The 21,516-nt window shown below is 38.1% G+C and overlaps 2 protein-coding genes across 3 annotated transcripts in view; one reads left to right on the top strand and one right to left on the bottom strand.

Moving 5' to 3' along the window:
* LOC133646641 (ankyrin repeat and SOCS box protein 2-like) overlaps nt 1-16,945 on the top strand; it is a 29,522-nt gene extending 12,577 nt beyond the window's left edge. For both annotated transcript variants that reach the window (XM_062042223.1, XM_062042222.1), the window contains exons 4-8: nt 2,529-2,774; nt 2,843-3,014; nt 7,624-8,185; nt 8,256-8,409; nt 16,741-16,945. In XM_062042223.1, coding sequence (XP_061898207.1) covers nt 2,529-2,774; nt 2,843-3,014; nt 7,624-8,185; nt 8,256-8,409; nt 16,741-16,871 — 1,265 coding nt within the window. In that variant the 3' untranslated portion in view covers nt 16,872-16,945. The remainder of the gene's footprint in view (nt 1-2,528; nt 2,775-2,842; nt 3,015-7,623; nt 8,186-8,255; nt 8,410-16,740) is intronic.
* A 107-nt stretch (nt 16,946-17,052) lies between these two features.
* Nucleotides 17,053-21,041, bottom strand: LOC133645722 (protein FAM181A-like). The gene is made up of 2 exons (XM_062040580.1): nt 20,687-21,041; nt 17,053-18,048 (listed from the first exon to the last, which is right to left on the bottom strand). Exon 2 carries the CDS (start codon nt 17,984-17,986, stop codon nt 17,249-17,251), a length of 738 nt encoding a protein of 245 aa, XP_061896564.1. The 5' UTR covers nt 17,987-18,048; nt 20,687-21,041; the 3' UTR covers nt 17,053-17,248.
* Between the last annotated feature and the right edge of the window lie 475 nt (nt 21,042-21,516).

Here is a 21,516-nt window from a genome sequence, read left to right as displayed (position 1 = left end):
CGTGAGCCGGACGTGACGTCGTATCTATATCCAAGCAATAGTACATTCAATTGTTTCAGCAAAATAAAGTCAATTGTACAAAATCCATCCATCCATTTTCTACCGCTTATCACAGGAATGGTGGAGCCTATCCCTGCTGCACTTTTTACCAACAAGAACAACACATAAAATAAAGATATTTAGGAAAATAGACATATACAACAACTAAAAAAACTATTGATCTTATCACTCTAGTATTAGTCTGATACTGATACTACACTTATCGATACTGTCGATACAGCCCACCTCTAATGTTCATGAATTGATAGTTTAGCATAGATTGACCTAATTTTGATTATTTTTACTATATGTAAAGTGCTAAATATAGCAACGTCCCCCTGTATCCGGTGGAGGTTCTAGCTTATTTTTGCTTGGCGTCCCCAAAAATGTATCTTTTTTTCCTATCTAAACTCCAAATGAACAATAACTCCTAACAGTAGCTCCTTGAATTCCTTGAATTCCTTCTAAGTCTATAACATGATCTGATAGCTCAGTTACAGCTCTTTTTATTACCAAATATGTGTTATATGTGTTTTATGTTGCACGATTGCACCAAGAAAAATTCCTAGTTTGTGAACCCGTTCTCAAACAATGGCAATAAAACTATTCTGATTCTGATTCTGATTCTGATTCTTATTCTAAACGCCCTATAGAGAATGGCGCCCAGAACAATTGCTTAGTTCTTTGTATGACAAAAACATATTTGTTTGATTGCTCTGCTTATAGAACTGCACTGCATCATACTAAGAACCTAATATTTTGGTTAACAATAAAATACAGTAGCATAGTAGGCCTAAGTATTCATTGAAATCATGGCAGACCTTTAATTTATCAAGTATATTTAGTATTTTAGGCCACTGTGACATTACACACAATTTAAACAGTAACAATGTGTTTGAATATGGGAAAATAAAACATAGTACTTTAATTAAGTGATTCTTTGGCACAACTGTAGATGGAGCCTGGCATACCACTCGTGGTACCCGTGCCTCAGTTTGAAAATCAATGCCTCAGATGGAAAGGATCACACATCGCTACAAACTACAAGCTCAATAATAAACATACAGTATTGTTTGATCCATACCAGGGGTCGGCAACCTTTACCACTCAAAGAGCCATTTTGACCCGTTTCACAAATTAAAGAAAACAATGGGAGCCACAAAACTCTTTTGAAATTTAAAATGAAATAACACTGCATACAAAGTTTTTTTTTGCTTTGTGCTATGTATAAACCAGGGGTCTCAGACACGCAGCCAGTGAGACGTTATTTCGCAAGTTTTATATGAATGGCGCTTGACAGCGTCATACTTGCTAACCTTCCCGATTTTTACGAGAGATTCCCGTAATTCAGGACAACTATTCTCTCGAATGTCTGCTGATTTTCACCCAAACAACACTAATAAGGGTGTGCCGTGATGGCACTGCCATTAGCGCCCTCTACAGTCTGTACTAACAGCGTGCCAGCACAGTTACATGCTGTATGCGACCACTGCCTACACACGTAAGAGACTGCAAGGCATACTTGATCAACAGTCATACAGGTTACACTGAGGGTGGCGATATAAACAACTTTAACACTGTTACTAATATGCGCCACGATGTGAACCCACACCAAACAAGAATGACAAACACATTTCGGGAGAACATCCGCACCGTAACACAACATAAACACAACAGAACAAATACCCAGAATCCCATGCATCCCTAACTCTTCCGGGCTACATTATACACCCCCGCTGCCACCAAACCCCCCCCCCCCCCCCCCCCTCTGTGCGTCGGTTAAGGTGGCCGGGGTTGGGGGGGGCGGGTTTTGGTGGCAGCGGGGGTGTATAATGTAGCCCGGAAGAGTTAGGGATGCATGGGATTCTGGGTATTTGTTCTGTTGTGTTTATTTTGTGTTACGGTGCGGATATTCTCCCGAAATGTGTTTGTCATTCTTGTTTGGTGTGGGTTCACATTGTGGCGCATATTAGTAAGAGTGTTAAAGTTGTTTATATTGCCACCCTCAGTGTAACCTGTATGGCTGTTGACCAAGTATGCCTTGCAGTCACTTACGTGTGTAGACAGAGGCCCCATACAACATGTGACTGGGCCGGCAGGCAGATAGTATGGTGATAAAGCTGACGCGACGACAGGTTGTAAAGGAAGCTAAAGGCAGTGCCAACACGGCATGCCCTCACTGTTGTTGTCCTGGTGAAAATCGGAGAATGGTTACCCCGGGGGATTTTCGGGAGAGGCACTGAAATTCGGATGTCTCCTGGAAAAATCGGGGGGGTCGGCAAATATGCAGCTGAGCCGCATCAGAGTGATCAAAGAGCCGCATGCGGCTCGGGAGCCACGGGTTGCCGACCCCTGATCTATACCTTTCCAAAACTGTCAATTAAAACTCTGCATCATCGTCCAAAGCCTTTTTATTGGATATGTGATGTGTGTTCAAGTGTTGACTATAAAAACATTTATTATTAATGGTAATATTTGTGTGTCGGCAGCCTGCAGGTTGGACAACGTGGACATAGTGAGCCTCCTTCTCTCCTTCGGGGCCACAGTAAACCAGCGATGTGCTCAGGGTTGGACAGCGCTCCACGAGGCCGTATCCCATAGCAACATAACAATGTGTGACATCCTCATAGACGCCGGAGCCACGATTAACCCGTCTAACACGTACAGCGTCACACCGCTCATTGTAGCAGCTCAACTAGGACGTTCAAAGGCCGTCAGTTACCTCATTGGAAAAGGTAACAATTGCTGGCGTGCTCGTTGTTGGTATGAAACTTTATAGTTTGCACACTTGTTTTCCTTATAGGGGCCGATGTAAACTTGCAGACTTGTGATGGTGTCACGGCGCTGCATGAGGCCAGCAAAAATGGCCACGAAGACATTGTCGCACTGTTGTTGTCCAAAAATGCAGACGCGAATAAACCTGCCGTCTCAGGACTGCTGCCTCTGCATGTTGCAGCTCAAAATGGACACCAAAAGTAGGTTCATTAATTTTAACATATCTTCATATTAATACAATCTTTTCATGGCAACATACTTTACAACTGAAATTTTAAAAGTTAGCGATGTAATGAGATCCCTGTTCCTGTTCACATTGCAACTTGTTGCTAGGTAGAGTTTAATTTAATGGAGCATCATTGTATCCTATTGGCAAGTGATAGATCCAAATCCAGCTTGTGAAAAACACCAGACTGCATCGCCAGTTCAGTTTAACTAACATTTTTGCAGCTGAATCCTAAAAACAGCAAAGCACTTTTTTATTGTACGGGGTCTTTTTTTTTACTGTTAATTGTAGCGTGTCCTTCCAAACAGCACAGCACTCTGTTATTTTGAGCACGGGTGTCAAACTCCCGGCCTGGGGAAGTATTTCATCCGGCTTGCGAAACCATTTGAAAATCCACATGCATCCAGCCAGCATGGCGAATATCACTAAATAAGAACTCGAACTAACGTTCGTCTCTCTATCCCTTTCATCTCGCATATAAACACGTTATGTTATGCAAGAGTAGACATAGGCCACAGTGCTATTAGGGATGGGCAATATACTGTATATATATAGTATTTATATACATGTATAAATATATATATATATATATTTATATATTTATATGTATATATATATATATATATATATATATATATATATATATATATATATATATATATATATATATATATATATATATATATATATATATATATATATATATATATATATATATACATAAATATATATAAAAAAATATATACATATATACTGTATATATATACAGTATATTTATACTAGGAGTGTAACAGTACGTGTATTTGTATTGAACCGTTTCGGTACGGGGGTTCCGGTTCGGTTCGGAGGTGTACCGAACGAGTTTCAACACGGACATATTAAGTAGCGTAACGCACGTTGTTTAAGCAATGCACACCGAGGCACAACACACGGCATCTAGCAGCTAACGGGCTACGATAGACTGACCATACGTCCTCTTTTCACCGGACATGTCATCTTTTGCGGAGCTGTCAGGGCAGAGTTTCTTAAATGCCTCAAATGTCCGGCATTTTGAGTTAGGGTTGCGTGTATTTTCAATGTACGTTCAGGGTTAAGAAGGGGTTAAAAACAAAACAAATTGTGCGCGCAGCAGCATTGGTGAGGGAGGGGCAGAGACAGAGAGAGCGAGAGAGTTATGATAAACGCGCATGCGTCGCCAGGCTCTGCTTTTTATCCATAGATTTATCAGATTACATTTTCTATTATCTATAGCAGGGGTGTCAAAAGTGTGCCCCGGAGGCCATTTGCGGCCCACAGCTAATGTTTTAAAGGCCCACGGCACATTCTAATAATACTGTTAAAATAAACAAAAACATAACAAAAGTGAAATAAAAAAGCTTAAAGGTTAAATGTAATTCAGAAAAAGTTGCAATGTTGACTAATAAAACAAAGCTGTTTTTTTTTCTTTCAAACTGTCATTGCTCAAAACATAATATTGAATCAAAATCAATGTTATTATGAATTATTGACCTATCCAAGGTTCCGATTACTTCACATCAAATATTCCACTAAGAAAAATATTTTTGGTGGAAGATTTTGCCAATTTGGTTGTTTTCTTACTGTACCAAAAATGAACCGAACTGTGACCTCTAAACCGAGGTACGTACCGAACCGAAATTTTTGTGTACCGTTACACCCCTAATTTATACATGTATATAAATATATCTATGTATATATAGGCATCCGTATGTATGTATTTATACTTATACAGTATATCTATGTATGTAGGCTAGACAGTATAGACAGTACACGCACGCACACGCACACGCACGCACGCACGCACGCACGCACACAAACACACACACACACACACACACACACACACACACACACACACACACACACACACACACACACACACACACACACACACACACACACACACACACACACACACACATATACAGTACAGGCAAAAAGTTTGGACACACCTTCTCATTCAATGCGTTTTCTTTATTTTCATGACTATTTACATTGTAGATTGTCACTGAAGGCATCAAAACTATGAATGAACACATGTGGAGTTATGTACTTAAGAAAAAAGGTGAAATAACTGAAAACATGTTTTATATTCTAGTTTCTTCAAAAAAGCCACCCTTTGCTCTGATTACTGCTTTGAACACTCTTGGCATTCTCTCGGTGAGCTTCAAGAGGTAGTCACCTGAAATGGTTTTCACTTATCCTTATCAGGGTTGATTAGTGGAATTTCTTGCTTTATCAATGGGGTTGGAAATAAAGAAAACACATTGACTGAGAAGGTGTGTCCAAACTTTTGGCCTCTACTATATACTGTAAATATATATATATATATATATATATATATATATATATATATATATATATATATATATATATATATATATATATATATATATATATATATATATATATATATATATGTATATGTATGTCAGCGTTTCTCAAAGTGTGGGGCGCGCCCCACTGGTGGGGAATAGAGACATGACAGGTGGGGCGCGAGGAACGGGAGGAAATGTCACTTTAAATTTTTTTTTTTTAAATTATATTCTTAGATTATTTTTTTTACTATGCTTTCATTTTCTATACACACTGTAAATCACTTTGTGATTCTGTCTGTGAAATCCGCTATATAAATAAATGTAAATTACTTATTTTTCCTGTAGGCTTTAAATTTCTAGGTAGGAGCGAAAGTTTGACAGACATAGCAGCAGTAACTAATGGGGGCCGGGCTAAGCGGAACAAACTTTTGCGTGGATGGGTGGCAGGCTAATCAATATCCACTCATCGGGCAGAGAGCTGTGTCCATTCTTCTCCCCTTTGCCACATCTTATCTGTGTGAGATAGGATTTTCAGCTGTTGCTTCACTCAAAACGAAGTACAGGTCTCAGCTGAACATTGAGCATGACTTAAGAGTGGCAGTGTCAAGCCTGCAACCCTGATTTGAAAAGCTGTGCAGTGCAAAACAGGCTCATTGCAGCCACTAATGCTGGAGTACTGTAAAACTCATGTTCACTTGCCCTGTCTTGCCAAATGCATAGCTCCTCCTTTTTTTTTTTGCAAAGATTGCAAAGTGGCACTTTTATTTTATTTATTATTAAACTTGATGCAAGCAAGTTATTTCATTTATTATTGAACTTGATGCAAGTTATAACACTTTTATTTGATTTATTATTGAACTTGATGCAAGTTATAACACTTGTGTTCTATTTATTATTGAATTTGATGCAAGTTATACCACAGCTGCACAGTTATTTTATTTATTATTGAACTTGATGCAAGTTATACCACAGCTGCACAGTTATTTTATTTATTATTGAACTTGATGCAAGTTATACCACAGCTGCACAGTTATTTTATTTATTATTGAACTTGATGTTATTTTATGTTATTGAGTTTGAATGTATACAACTTGATGTTACTTGATGTTCAATAAATTTGAAAATGTTAAGCTTGGCATTAGCGTTCTGTTGGGGCAGGTGGGGCTTGAAAACTCCCCCTTGTCCAAAGTGGGGGATGACAAAAAAAGTTTGAGAACCACTGATGTATGTATACACATACACACACACATACACGCACACAAACTGTATATCCTTCTGTTTTTTGTGTGTTTCAAGCAGGAGGTGTCAGAAAAGTTACCACAGGGAAAACTCGCTTGTGACAGCCAAGCGCTCATAGCGACGTCGCGTTTCTTCCTCCTATCACTGTGAAGCAGAATTCACCAAGCGTTGGATTTTTCACCCACTAATAGGGAACGTGAGATAGGTTTAGACCGTCGTGAGACAGGTTAGTTTTACCCTACCGATGATGTAAGATTAGCCCTCTGTGCGATTGTGTTTGACACCCCTGATTTAGAGGATCTTTGACTAGTGTTTTTTTAGAACCTTATTAAAAACACCTGTGCACTCCTGTTATATAGAGCAGTGGTCCCCAACCTTTTTGTAACTGCGGACCGGTTAACGCTTGTGGGAGAGGGAGGTTTTTTGGGTTGGTGCACTAATTGTAAGTGTATCTCGCGTTTTTTATGTTGATTTAATAAAAAAAATAAAAAATAAAATAATTATTTTATTTTATTTATTTATTTTTTTAATTTCTTGTGCGGCCCGGTACTAATTGATCCACGGACCGGTACCGGGCCAGTGGTTGGGGTCCACTGGTATAGAGGATTGTTGACTTGTGACTTTTAAGTAAATAAAAAAAGAGCAAAGTGCTCCGGTTATATAAGCATTTTTGAACAGCATTTTCCAGTGGGTCCTTGAAAACATCAAAATGCTCCTGTCCTATAGAGGATCTTTGACAGACAGAAAAACAGACAATAAGGGTTAGGAAAATAGCGCACATTTAAATTGTATTGGATTTTCCCTGTCAGGGTTCGTTTTTTTATTTTAATCCATATTCTAATCAATTAACAATTGATTAGGATTTGGGTTATAACAACTCTGTAATAACTGTAACATTTGTTCTGTGACCAAGCTATTCATTATATTAGGAAAGTACAACTGTCCTAATGCAGAGTAACTGCAGCAGTCACGCTACCATTTGTCTCAACTTAGTTTCTTTGTTTCCAGGATCGTGTCTCTTCTTGTCCCTGTGACGAGCCGCACCATACTTCGCCACAGTTGGATCAGTCCTTTGCACTTGGCAGCTGAACACAATCGGCCCCAAGTAGCAGCTGCGCTCCTCAAGACAGGTGCAGACATCAACTCCACGCTGACCCCCTCTCGCTCCGCGCTCTATGCTGACGGACGCAAGACAGCGCTCTACTTTGCCGTCGCCAACGGCTCTACGGAGACCGCAGAGCTGCTCTTGAACGCAGGTGCCAGCCTGGACTTGGACCCTGTCTGTCCTCTACTGCTGGCTGTGCACAGAGGCAACATGGACACTGTGACATTGTTGCTGCAAAGAGGGGCTGACGTCAACGCCACAATCCCATCTTGGGCCGCAACGTTCCCTGCGGTTGTTGCGCTCTGCAAGGATAACCTGCCTCTACTCAGCTGCCTTCTGGATAACGGCTGTGATGCCCTCTCCTGCTTCACATGCACGCACGGCTCAAGCCATCATCCAGAAGAATCCCATATGGGAACTATTGGCACCATAAGCTGCACTGAACCACCACATGAAGTGACACAGGTGCAAGAAATAACACGTGTGCAATGTCTTCAGTATATGTAACTATTGCTTTTTTTCTGGCGCTTTTCAGTTTTGTGAATGGATGTCAACATCCCTTATGAGAAAATGTGCTGGACCGATCGTAGACTTGTTGCTGGAGCACGTCGCTCACGTTCAACTGTGCGGCAAACTCACTCAACTGCTAGACAGCCAGCACGAATGGAGAGCTGTAAAGAGGAAGTCATGTAGGTCACTCACAAAGTTAATTTTTCTGCACAGGAGATGTATACAGCAATGTGTTTATTATTGTGCATGTAGTTTGCTGTCATGTAGAACCACATTTTTAGGTTAAAAGTTAAAGAAACATCAAGTCACAATCATAAACATGAGTTCAGGGTAGACCTATTACATTTTGGCAAAGGATACCAATACGGGTGCAGATAAAGTAGAGTCAGGCTACATTGGGGCCCAAAGCAGAATTTTTTTTCCAGGCCTCCAACTACACATAATACCAATTTTTCACACTTTTTTATTTATGCACTGTAAAAAAATTTTTTGACTCATCTAAACTCAGTCAGGTCATCTTGTTGCGTTGGCTGAGTTAAGTTGGGTCAACTTATAGTGTCAAGTATATTACACCTAAAAACATGATTTGACATTCAGTCTGATGTAGTATTGTCCCGATACCAATATTTTAGTACCGGTACCAAAATATATTTTGATACTTTTCGGTACTTTTCTAAATAAGGTGGACAACCAAAAAATGTAATTATTGGCTTTATTTTAACAAAAAATATTACGGCACATTAAACATATGTTTGTTATTACAATTGAAGAACAATGTTGTCCTTAAATAAAATAGTGAACATACTAGACAACTTGTCTTTTAGTAGTAAGTAAGCAAACAAAGGCTCCTAATTTGTCTGCTGATGTATGCAGTAGCATATTGTGTCATTTATCATTCTATTTTGTCAAAATTATGAGGGACAAACTGTAAAAATGTATTATTAATCCACTTGTTCATTTACTGTTAATATCTGGTTACTTTCTATTTTAACATGTTCTATCTACACTTCTGTTAAAATGTAATAATCACTTATTATTCCGTTGTTTGATACTTTACATTAGTTTTGGATGATACCACAGATTTAGTTATCGATCCGATACCAAGTAGTTACAGGATCATACGTTGGTCATATTCAAAGTCCTCATGTGTTCCTGAGTTTATAAACACAATATGATTTTTTTAAAAAGGAAAAAAGAGTTTGTGACGATAAAAAATATCGATGTAATCATATTAGTATCGACTAAATACGCTATTGAACTTGGTATCATTACAGTGGATGTCAGGTGTAGATCCACCCATGGCATTTGCTTACATTCATGGTGCTAGCTTGCTGTTAGCAGTTAGCTATCGTATCCTCCTACGGTGTGTAGTGAAGCATGTTTAACTATTCCTCATCCTGCAGGGATGATACTTGTAAGAAACGTACTTTATTCATCGCCATGGAGGCGAGGATTAGTGTTTTAGAAGTAGCTAAAACACTGCCAACTGCGAATGGACGTTTGCCGCTAGCTAGCGAGCCATGTCTTAAAGCACCTCTTCCTGAGGGCGTTTCAGTGTTATAGCTTCACCTTTATCATCAGTTTTTAGGCCAAATGCGTCCGTTTCCCTTTTCTGTCTACACACCTTGTCTGCTTGGAAGTACTCTGTGATTGTGCGCTGTCGAACATGCTCCTCTGCTCGCAAAACCAGCAATGTCATGACGTGACGACGAACCGTCATGCCAGGGAACCGGTACTTTTCAAACAGAGCATAGTACAGTTTTTGATTCATTAGTACCACGATGCTATACCGGTACCGGTATACCGTACAACCCTAGTCTGATGTAAGATGAACTCTAAGATATTAGTTGTGATAACTTTAAAATGAGTTGGCTCAATATAGTTTATCAAGTTCCTACAACCCTAAGTCAAGTTGGCTCAACATGGTAAATGGTCTGTACTTACATAGCGCATCACTGTACCTCAGCATATGTATACAAACATACATTATCACATTCACCCATTCACACACAAATCACTAACCTCAAGCTATCAGGAGCGGGGAACCTCAACATGAGGTTGACCAGGCCCTCCATTTACAAATTGGCAATCTATAAAACGACCACTCCACCCACTAAGCCATGCCGCCCATGGAGGCAATTGATACTACTTGTAATTTGTTTCTGTATCATGTAATGTTCACTGGGAAACATTACTTAAGAGAACGAAAAACGATGTTGGTTGAACTTATTTTATCAGATTTTCAATGTTCGACACTGCAGGGATGATACTGCATCCCTGTCACAGGGATGTCACATTGCTGGCGCATGGGTGTTAGTTGAAAGTCCCACAGTGACTTACTTTCTAAAAGTAACTGAACTTATTATTATTTTATTTTTTTCTAGCTGAAGTTGTCATAACTCTTACTTAGTTGTGATGGGCAATTTGTTCTGTCAACTAGACAACATTAGTTCTTCTGACTAAAAGCTAAAATCACATTTGACAGTGGGTCAAACAGTTTTTGTACTTAAAAAAAAAAAAAATCAAACTTGAATTTAATTACATGCATTATTTTGTACTAAAACATATTTATTGGAAATAAATTGTTTAATAATTAATGTTTTTTGTGCAAAGTAACAAATTGAAACGTACCCAACCCCAATGCGATACCTGAACGTCAAATTACCAGGCCGGTACTAACAATGTGCGCCACGAGACACAATACGACTGTATATATGTGTATATATATATATATATATATATATATATATATATATATATATATATATATATATATATATATATATATATATATATATATATATATATATATATATATATATATATATATATATATATATATATATACATATGTATATATATATATATATATATATATATATATATATATATATATATATTTATATATATATATTTATATATATATATATATATATATATATATATATATATATATATATATATATATATATATATATATATATATATATATATATATATATATATATATATATATATATACATACAAGATATTCCAAGCATTTTTTCAGTTATACAAAATGAATGCAAATATCTGCTTGTCTTACAATTTCAAATTATCCATCAATCTCTTCTTAAAAAATATAATAATCAAACACAAGTGCCTATGCAAATTGTGTAAGGAGGCCATTAAACACTTATGGTCATATATATTCACTAGGGGTGTGGGAAAAAATCGATTCGAATTCGAATCGCGACTCTCACGTTGTGCGATTCAGAATCGATTCTCATTTTTTTTAAATCGATTTTTTTAAATTAATTTAAAAAAAATATATTGTTTTAATATATATATATATTTTTAATTAATCAATCCAACAAAACAATACACAGCAATACCATAACAATGCAATCCAATTCTAAAACCAAACCCGACCTAGCAACACTGCAATAAACAGAGCAATTGAGAGGAGACACAAACACGACACAGAACAAACCAAAAGTAGTGAAACAAAAATGAATATTATCAACAACAGTATCAATATTAGTTACAATTTCAACATAGCAGTGATTAAAAATCCCTCATTGACATTATCATTAGACATTTATAAAAAAAAGAACAATAGTGTCACAGTGGCTTACACTTGCATCGCATCTCATAAGCTTGACAACACACTGTGTCCAATATTTTCACAAAGATAAAATAAGTCATATTTTTGGTTCTTTTAATAGTTAAAACAAATTTACATTATTGCAATCAGTTGATGAAACATTGTCCTTTAATAATAATAATAATAATAATGGATTAGATTTTATATCGCGCTTTACAATTATAAAAGCTTTTTACAAAAATCTACTACTCTGCTTGCATGTCAGCAGACTGGGGTAGATCCTGCTAAATCCTATGTATTGAATGAATAGAGAATCGTTTTGAATCGGGAAATAATAGTTTTTGAATCTAGAATCGTGTTGAATTGAAAAAAAAAAAGATTTTGAATCGAATCGTGGGACACCCAAAGATTGGTTGGAGTTTAAATCCCAGCCGAGTCATACCAAAGACTATAAAAATGGGACCCATAACCTCCCTGCTTGGCACTCAGCAACACGGGTTGGAGTTGGGGGTTAGGTCACCAAAATGATTCCCGGGCGCGGTGCCGCTGCTGCCCACTGCTGCCCACTGCTCCCCAAGGGGATGGGTCAAATGCAGAGGACAAATTTCACCACATCTTGTGTGTGTGTGACAATCATTGGTATCTTTAATCTTTAATCTTTAATTCACAGCCCTAATATTCACTGTTACAAGCGGCCCTTTAATAGTAGCCATATTTACCATATGGACCTCTATAAAAACAAGTTGGACACCTCTAATCCCTATAATATTCCTTTATTAAATATATCTTAAATTCTGTTTAACACGTTAATAAACGATTATAGGCATACAATATAGAATAGTGTATGTACAAAACGTACACTTTAATCATGTGCAGATCGTTACTGAAAGAACGATACGGTCAATACCAAATTTATATGCTCTAATATTACAAACCCCGTTTCCATATGAGTTGGGAAATTGTGTTAGATGTAAATATAAACTGAATACAATGATTTGCAAATCCTTTTCAACCCATATTCAGTTGAATGCACTACAAAGACAAGATATTTGATGTTCAAACTCATAAACTTTATCCTTTTTCTGCAAATAATAATTAACTTAGAATTTCATGGCTGCGACACGTGCCAAAGTAGTTGGGAAAGGGCATGTTCACCACTGTGTTACATGGCCTTTCCTTTTAACAACACTCAGTAAACATTTGGGAACTGAGGAGACACATTTTTTAAGCTTCTCAGGTGGAATTCTTTCCCATTCTTGCTTGATGTACAGCTTAAGTTGTTCAACAGTCCGGGGGTCTCCGTTGTGGTATTTTAGGCTTCATAATGCGCCACACATTTTCAATGGGAGACAGGTCTGGACTACATGCAGGCCAGTCTAGTACCCGCACTCTTTTACTATGAAGCCACGTTGATGTAACACGTGGCTTGGCATTGTCTTGCTGAAATAAGCAGGAGCGTCCATGGTAACGTTGCTTGGATGGCAACATATGTTGCTCCAAAACCTGTATGTACCTTTCAGCATTAATGGCGCCTTCACAGATGTGTAAGTTACCCATGTCTTGGGCACTAATACACCCCCGTACCATCACAGATGCTGGCTTTTCAACTTTGCGCCTATAACAATCCGGATGGTTCTTTTCCTCTTTGGTCCGGAGGACACGACGTCCACAGTTTCCAAAAACAATTTGAAATGTGGACTCGTCAGACCACAGAACACTTTTCCACTTTGTATCAGTCCATTTTAGATGAGCTCAGGGCCAGCGAAGCCGACGGCGTTTCTGGGTGTTGTTGATAAACGGTTTTTGCCTTGCATAGGAGAGTTTTAACTTGTAGTTACAGATGTAGCGACCAACTGTAGTTACTGACAGTGGGTTTCTGAACTGTTCCTGAGCCCATGTGGTGATATCCTTTACACACTGATGTCGCTTGTTGATGCAGTACAGCCTGAGGGATCGAAGGTCACGGGCTTAGCTGCTTACGTGCAGTGATTTCTCCAGATTCTCTGAACCCTTTGATGATATTACGGACCGTAGATGGTGAAATCCCTAAATTGCTTGCAATAGCTGGTTGAGAAAGGTTTTTCTTAAACTGTTCAACAATTTGTTTGTTGACAAAGTGGTGACCCTCGCCCCATCCTTGTTTGTGAATGACTGAGCATTTCATGGAATCTACTTTTATAATCAATCATGGCACCCACCTGTTCCCAATTTGCCTGTTCACCTGTGGGATGTTCCAAATAAATGTTTGATGAGCATTCCTCAACTTTATCAGTATTTATTGCCACCTTTCCCAACTTCTTTGTCACGTGTTGCTGGCATCAAATTCTAAAGTTAATGATTATTTGCAAAAAGAAAATGTTTATCAGTTTGAACATCAAACATGTTGTCTTTGTAGCATATTCAACTGAATATGCAAATCATTTGCAAATCATTGTATTCCGTTTATGTTTACATCTAACACAATTTCCCAACTCAAATGGAAACGGGGTTTGTAATTCTCAAATCAAAATATCTATGCTTTTGATGCTCAAGGCATTTAAGAATATGTATATTATCAACAGGAACACAACTAAATATTTGAGATCTTATCTAAATGAAACAAGATTGTTGGGAACCAATTTTTCTTTTGCTGGCGGCACAGTGTGCTGTCCTCAGTCATTCTGTCTGTCATTTGTTTATTTAAGAAAAATACTGGCAATTATTATGAGTTATTATTATGAGTCACTCAGTATCATAAATCAGCAAGTGTATTAATCATTTTATTGGAACAAGTTTTCTTTTGGATCAATAAAGTTTGTCTAAGTAGGTTATTTGGAGACACTATTGAGTTGAATATAAATACAGGCAAAACAACGTATTAAGTGCAGAATAACGCCATTATCTGTTATGCCCTGTGATTTTATATTGTTTGAAGATGATTCCCCAAAAGCAGCAATTCTTAATACATTTAAAATTTTACCAGGCACAATATAAGTATTTTTGCATATGTATCGGTATCCGATCGGTATTGCCGATACCAGCCTGAATTTTACTCGGAAACAAAATCAGTGGTATCGCACAGCACTAACTCAAACACACATCACTTGTCAAAGTGGCTTCCTGCTGCAAAATGTTTTGTATTGACTTATAATACAGCACCCTATACTGGATTCATAGATTTAGCACATTCTATTGAAGTTACCATACAAAAAGTACAGTAATTATTTACAAAGCAGAGAAAATAATATGTAAATAGAGAAAAGACTAAACCACAAATATGTGGTGATCGTCTGTAATTAATGTGTTACAGTCTACTTGCATTGGATTGAGTAGGGATAAATATCAGTATTATATTACATCTCACACAGAATGGATACAGCAACAATATATTCACCCATTACTAGGCATGTGCCGTTTTAAAGTTAATTTTGCTAATATTGTACTTAGAAATTCTGCTTTAATATTTTGAAGTGAGTTTTTATTGTGATTGAATGTGGGTTTGGTTTATAAAAGACTTTTCAAAGCACTTTATGCTACCTTATTAATGAGATAAAAGAGTGTTTTAAGATAACTTATTTGTAGGCTCTGTGGGCACATACAGTAACTGGTCTGTAGAGGTCATAATTCTTGATCAAATACTTTTTTGCTTCAATCACAGAAAAAATAATAGCGTTAATTTAATATTATTTTTTCCGGGGTTTTTTTGTACAATCCGTGCTCTTTGTTAAAATCAACCTGCCATGCAAATTCTCTTTGAAATGTGGTAAACTTATGAAATCAGTATAATCAAATACTTATTTTGCCTGATGTGCAAGAAGACAGTTTCTCAAAATGTGCCTGTGTTCATGGATCATAATTGTTTTTGCTCTGCATAATATAAATCATCGCATAATCACTTCAGTGAGACCGTACCATTTTCAGCAATGATTACAGCAATTCTCTTTGCGTTTCCACCACAGAAGTGTACCAGTTGTCTAAGAGTCAAAGTGTGATGGTAACCATAGAATCTGAACTATAAAGGGATTTTTGGGTCATATTCAATAACCAATCATTTTGAGCACACAATATGTGACAGACCATATTTATGACTTCCAATAGAGCTTATAAAATGACATTGGGTGACGGTAGCAGTTTTAGTTCAGTTAAAAAAAATTTTTTAATTTAATTTTGGTATACAGCGGTTAACTTCTCTTAATACTTACGGCATTTAGGGAATGTTAAAAAGTTAGGTAAAACATGACTTTTACACTTAATAAAGGTTATCCTAATGAAATGAGAACAATTTGAAAATCAAGTATTTTTGTATTGTACAGTATTAAATAATATTGTAATAATAAATTAAATTATTAAATGTTAGGTTTAGGTTAAGGTGAAGGTTTATTTTGAATATGTATACAATTTCAACATAATGCATCCCATATTACACATATTTTCATTTCTTATTACAGCATCTCCAAAAAAGAGTAGGAAGAAGCAAAATGTATTAATCCTACCCCTTTCCACTTCATAGCAGTTTCATGTATTCACTCCCTGTTCTCAACTTGTAACACAGTTTACATCAATGAATTCTAAATATAACGATTCACATATGGGATCAATAATATCTAATTTTCAATACATTTCAAGACGTTTATCAAAATTCCTCTTCCTTGTACCTCTTCCTTAAACTTGATCATATTAGTACTTTGTTTGTCTTCTTTGTTTAGTCCATTCCATAATTTAATCCCACATACTGATATACTAAAGGTTTTAAGTGTTGTATATTAAATAATATTTCTTCCTCAAGCATTGGGACCAGGTGCTGCAGTGACCAACTAGAGGCAGTAGAGAGAGCTGTTCCTTCATATGTGACACAGCTCTTATGTTGAATGGAAATAGTTAAGAGTTTTTCTTTGCACACATTCATATTATTTATGCATATTTTTTTTGTGTGTGTTTCTGTAGTGTCACCTCGTCCACTGCGGCACCTTTGCAGATTAAGTATTCGCAGCCAAGTGAGTCCAAGCAGACTGAGATCCCTCACAAGCTTACCTCTGCCAGGAAGCCTGATCAGATACCTCACAGTGAAGGACTGATACCTTTCATCAAATACATTTATACCTATTTTGACTGCATCAAATGTATCTGTAAAGCATTCTATCTATTTAAAAACTCCTAAGATATGACTTTGTCTTCTTTAAAGATGATTTTGTTCCTTTGATTTCACAGGGACTCTGGGTAAAAATGAACTTAAGCCCACGGGACTTCTTGTGGGAATCGTTTATTTAAGAATCGGAAGCAGTCGTATCAAACATTGCCTTGAGCCTAAAAGTAGAAACCTGTCAACTTACTGCGAGGCATCAGAGAAACAGAACATGAAGAAGTGCATTTTAGTCCTCTAGACGTGAGCAAAAAATAGTATTCCATGAAGTGCTTGAGGACGTGTCTCGTTATTAATAGTTAGTCTGATTTGTTAAATGAAGCCAAACACGCTGAAGATGGGGGAGGGGATGGCGGGCTTGGTGGGTATAGGTTTGACCACAACGTGAGTGTGAATCTTCTGCTCTGCTCTCTCGGGCTCGGCTTTGCGCCACAGTCCGATAGCAGGATGCGGCACCATGAGGTTACCCTGGATGACCTGCTGCTGCTGCTGTTGCTGCTGCTGCTGCTGCTGCTGCTGATGATGATGATGATGATGATGATGGTGGTGGTGGAATTGGAAAGAGCAGCAGGCGCACACACGGTGAGCGAGACGCTCCAATTTGAGAGCCTCTTTCGAGACCTTTCCGTCCTCGTCGTGACTTTTCCTGTGTTCTCTCGTCTGCGTCGAGGCCTGCTGACTTTTTCTCAGTCCCGACTGAGAGTGCAGTTTGGGTTCCTCCCAGAAAGAAGCTGGTAGTTGGCGTTTCCTCATGGGCACCTGCTCCACAGAACCACCCACGTTGTCTGTATTTACAGCACCCGCACCCTTTTCTGCCACCCGCACGCCAGCGCCGCCCGTGGGCTTGGCGCACTGTGCAGACCGGAGTGAGTGACATCTTGGCACCCGGGAGTATTTCTGAGAGAAGCGCTTGAGCTGCTTCTGCAGATACTTCCTGTGGTCCACGGAGCGTCTGCATGGCGCCGATTTATCCAAGGCTGCCTTGATATCGCTGGACGCCAGATTTACAAAATTGAGCAAAGTTCTCACCTCGCTGTCTGCATTCGCCATTTTATCCTTTTGTTGGTGGGATGTATCAATCCATGTTAAAACTTGTAGTCCATCATCAAAACCTGCAGGTGGTAATATTTTTGTATTTAGATCATCACAATAAAAACCACATGGCACAAGGTGCACTTAAAATCCACTTAAAAACATTGTAGATAAGGGATTTTGTGCAAGTATTCCTTCCTTCCATTGCAAATCAATAATACCGGGCACAGTGTCCTGCCTTTCACCTGAAGTCAGCTGGGATAGGATCCAGCTTCCCTGTGAACCTTTAATGTGGACAAGCGGTACAGCAAATGGTGGCAGATGACTTCAGGAGAGGCAGCGATTTAAGGAAAAATAAAGAACAAATCTTTTTTGGGTTTTAAACCTATTAAGTTATATTTAGTTATAGTGCATCTAGAACGTACTCACAGCGCTTCACTTGTTCCCAAGTTGTTATGTTACAGCCTCATTCCAAAATGGAATACATTATTTTTTGTCCTCAAAATTCTACACACAATATCCCATAATGACGATGTGATTATTTATATTTTTTAAAGAAACTTTTACACATTTATCAAAAAGAAAAACGTAAGATATCACATGTACATAATTATTCACAACATTTAATCAATACTTTGTTGATGCACCTTTGGCAGCAATTACAGCCTCAGTTACAGCCTTTTTGATGCCACAAGCTTGGCACATCTATCTTTGGGCAGTTTCGCCTATTACTCTGTGCAGCACCTCTCAAGCTCTATCAGGTTGGATGGGAAGCGTCGGTGCGCAGCCATTTACAGATCTCTCCAGAGATGTTCAATCGGATTCAAGTCTGGGCTCAAGCGAGGCCACTCAAGAACATTTACAGAGTTGCCCTGAAGCCATTCCTTTATTATCTTGGCTGTGTGCTTAAGGTCATTGTTCTGCTGAAAAATGAACCGTTGCCTCCAGAGGTGGGAATCTTTGGCCACCTCATGATTCGATTACGATTACCATTCAGGAACTACAATTCCATTAAAAATCGATTATTGATGCATCTTTAATTAATGCATGTTGATGCAATTTTACATTTCTTTTCATTTCACTAAATAACCGTTTATCACTGGCAACTTTTAAAAATAGTGAATATGTAAGAAGAAAGTCCCATCACATTTATTAAATTAATGAAAATGTATGCAAAACTGGAACATAAGTGCACTTTAATAAAAAGGAGCTGGTCGGATCTCTCGGTGAGGTGGCTCGCTGCAGTCAGTCAAATTTTAGAACCGTCTGCATTACTTTATTTACAATAAATCCATTTTTAATTACTAATCAATTTTATCATTGCCCATGTCCAAATTGCAATGCATCTAAAAATGTATTATTTCTCCCACCTGTAGTCGCCCCAGTCTGAGTTCAAGAGCGCTCTGGAGTAGATTTTCATCCAGGATGTCTCTGTACATTGCTGCATTCATCTTTCCCTCAATCCTGACTAGTCTTCCAGTTCCTCCTGCTGAAAAACATCCCCACAGCATGATGCTGCCACCACCATGCTTCACTGTAGGGATGGTATTGGCCTGGGGATGAGTGGTGCCTGGTTTCCTCCAAACATGATGCCTGGCTTTCACGCCAAAAAGTTCAATCTTTGTCTCATCAGACCAGAGAATTTTGTTTCTCATGGTCTGAGAGTCTTTCAGGTGCATTTTGGCAATTTTTTTACTAAGAAATTGGTGGATTGCTGCAAAAATTATTGTCCTTCTGGAAAGTTCTCCTCTCTCCACAGAGGAATGCTGTAGCTCTGACAGAGTGACGCGGTCGCTCAGTTTGGACGGCTAGCCAGCTCTAGGAAGAGTCCTGGTGGTTCCAAACTTCAACTATTTACAGCTGATGGAGGCCACTGTGCTCATTGGGAGTTTTAAGGCAGCAGATATTTTTCCGTGCCCTTCCCCAGATTTGTGCCATGAGACAATCCTGTCTTGGAGGTCTACAGACAATTCCTTCGACTTCATGCTTGGTTTGTGCACTCCCATGTACTGTCAAGTGTGGCACCATATATATATATATATATATATATATATATATATATATATATATATATATATATATATATATATATATATATATATATATATATATATATATATATGCAGTATGTATATACACACAAGTGCACACGTTTGCCTTTCCAAATCATGTCAACCAACTGTATTTAACGCAGGTGGACTCCAATTAAGCTGTAGGAACATCTCAAGGATGATCAGTTGAAACATGATGCCCCTGATCTCACTTTTGAGCTTCTTGGCAAAGGCTGTGAATACTTATGTACATGTGATTTCTTAGTCTTTTTATTGTAATACATTTGCTAAAATTTCTAAAAAAAACAACAACTTTTTTACATTGTCATTATGAGGTATTTATTGTGTGTAGAAAAAGGAATTTATTCCATTTTGGAATAAGGCTGTAACATAACAACATGTGGAAAAAGTGAAGCGCTGTGAATACTGGATGCAATAGTATGTCAAGCAATATTAAATTGTTTAGTTCCTATGGTTAGAGGACACAGAATCTGAGAGTATAAAATGCTGGGAAACTGAAATTCATTTTTTGGAGACTTTAGGAGTATTCTATTCTCTGAGAGGAAGCTCACTACATGCGTCACACTTTGAAACCCCTTGTATTGATACAAATATTTTATAATTAATGCAAAAAGATGATTGATCATGTATAAATCATATTACTCACCAGTGGCGTTAGATGCAGCTCTCTGGCAGTGCCCAGCCTGCTTTTGGGGGTACTTCAGCAAGTTGAATGAATATAAACTCCTTGTAGTTGTGGCGCTTCCCTTGAACCAATCAGCGACCTCAGGCCCTCACAATGGACCCCAATCAGCCTGCGAGCGTCCTGCTATCAAATTCTTCACCATTGCAAATTGTTGTCATAGAGATCTCAAGATAAATAAAACCAGCACTTAAGCGATGCTATTTGTCATTCTGGCTATGCTTGTATAGATTTTTGGAAATAGGCTTGATTTGCACTATGATGCATGCATAGTAGTAAATATGTATGCTTTTGAATGAAGTTGGGATCTACAAGTGATGTCAGCTGTAGCAAGAAGAGAAGAAGGGAGGAAGGGGGGGTGCGATCTAAAGAGTGCATAACCATGGAAAGGGGCTTGAACGCTGAAGAATCTTGTCTTTCTATTTGCCCCCTCAATCGAGACACACAAAGGCTGAATTACTCATTCAAACCCGACGGGACAAAGGCAGAAGGAGCCTGGATAGCACTCCTGCATTTGTAGTCAAACATTTAGAGACTTAAATCGAGTCGTCATGAAGGAGAAAGAGTGGGGACAAAGCCCATAGAATTGCCATCAGCAAACATTTTCCTGTGTCATATTATAGGGTCTCCATGGCTCCCTCTGGCCAACGGACAATAGCACAAGTTTGCACACTCGAATACTGTCACCCTGCCAACGGCAACAACAAGGCCCAACTCAGGACAAGAGGAGAAAAGCTTCGGACTCTGCAGGGAAGGTGGCAATAGAGGAGGAAAGGGATACTTGTGAAATGCTA

Source organism: Entelurus aequoreus, linkage group LG03 (assembly GCF_033978785.1).
Source record: "Entelurus aequoreus isolate RoL-2023_Sb linkage group LG03, RoL_Eaeq_v1.1, whole genome shotgun sequence".
Lineage (NCBI taxonomy): Eukaryota > Metazoa > Chordata > Actinopteri > Syngnathiformes > Syngnathidae > Entelurus > Entelurus aequoreus.
The sequence above is the reverse complement of the archived record's forward strand: the minus strand, read 5'-3'. Positions and strand labels throughout refer to the sequence as shown.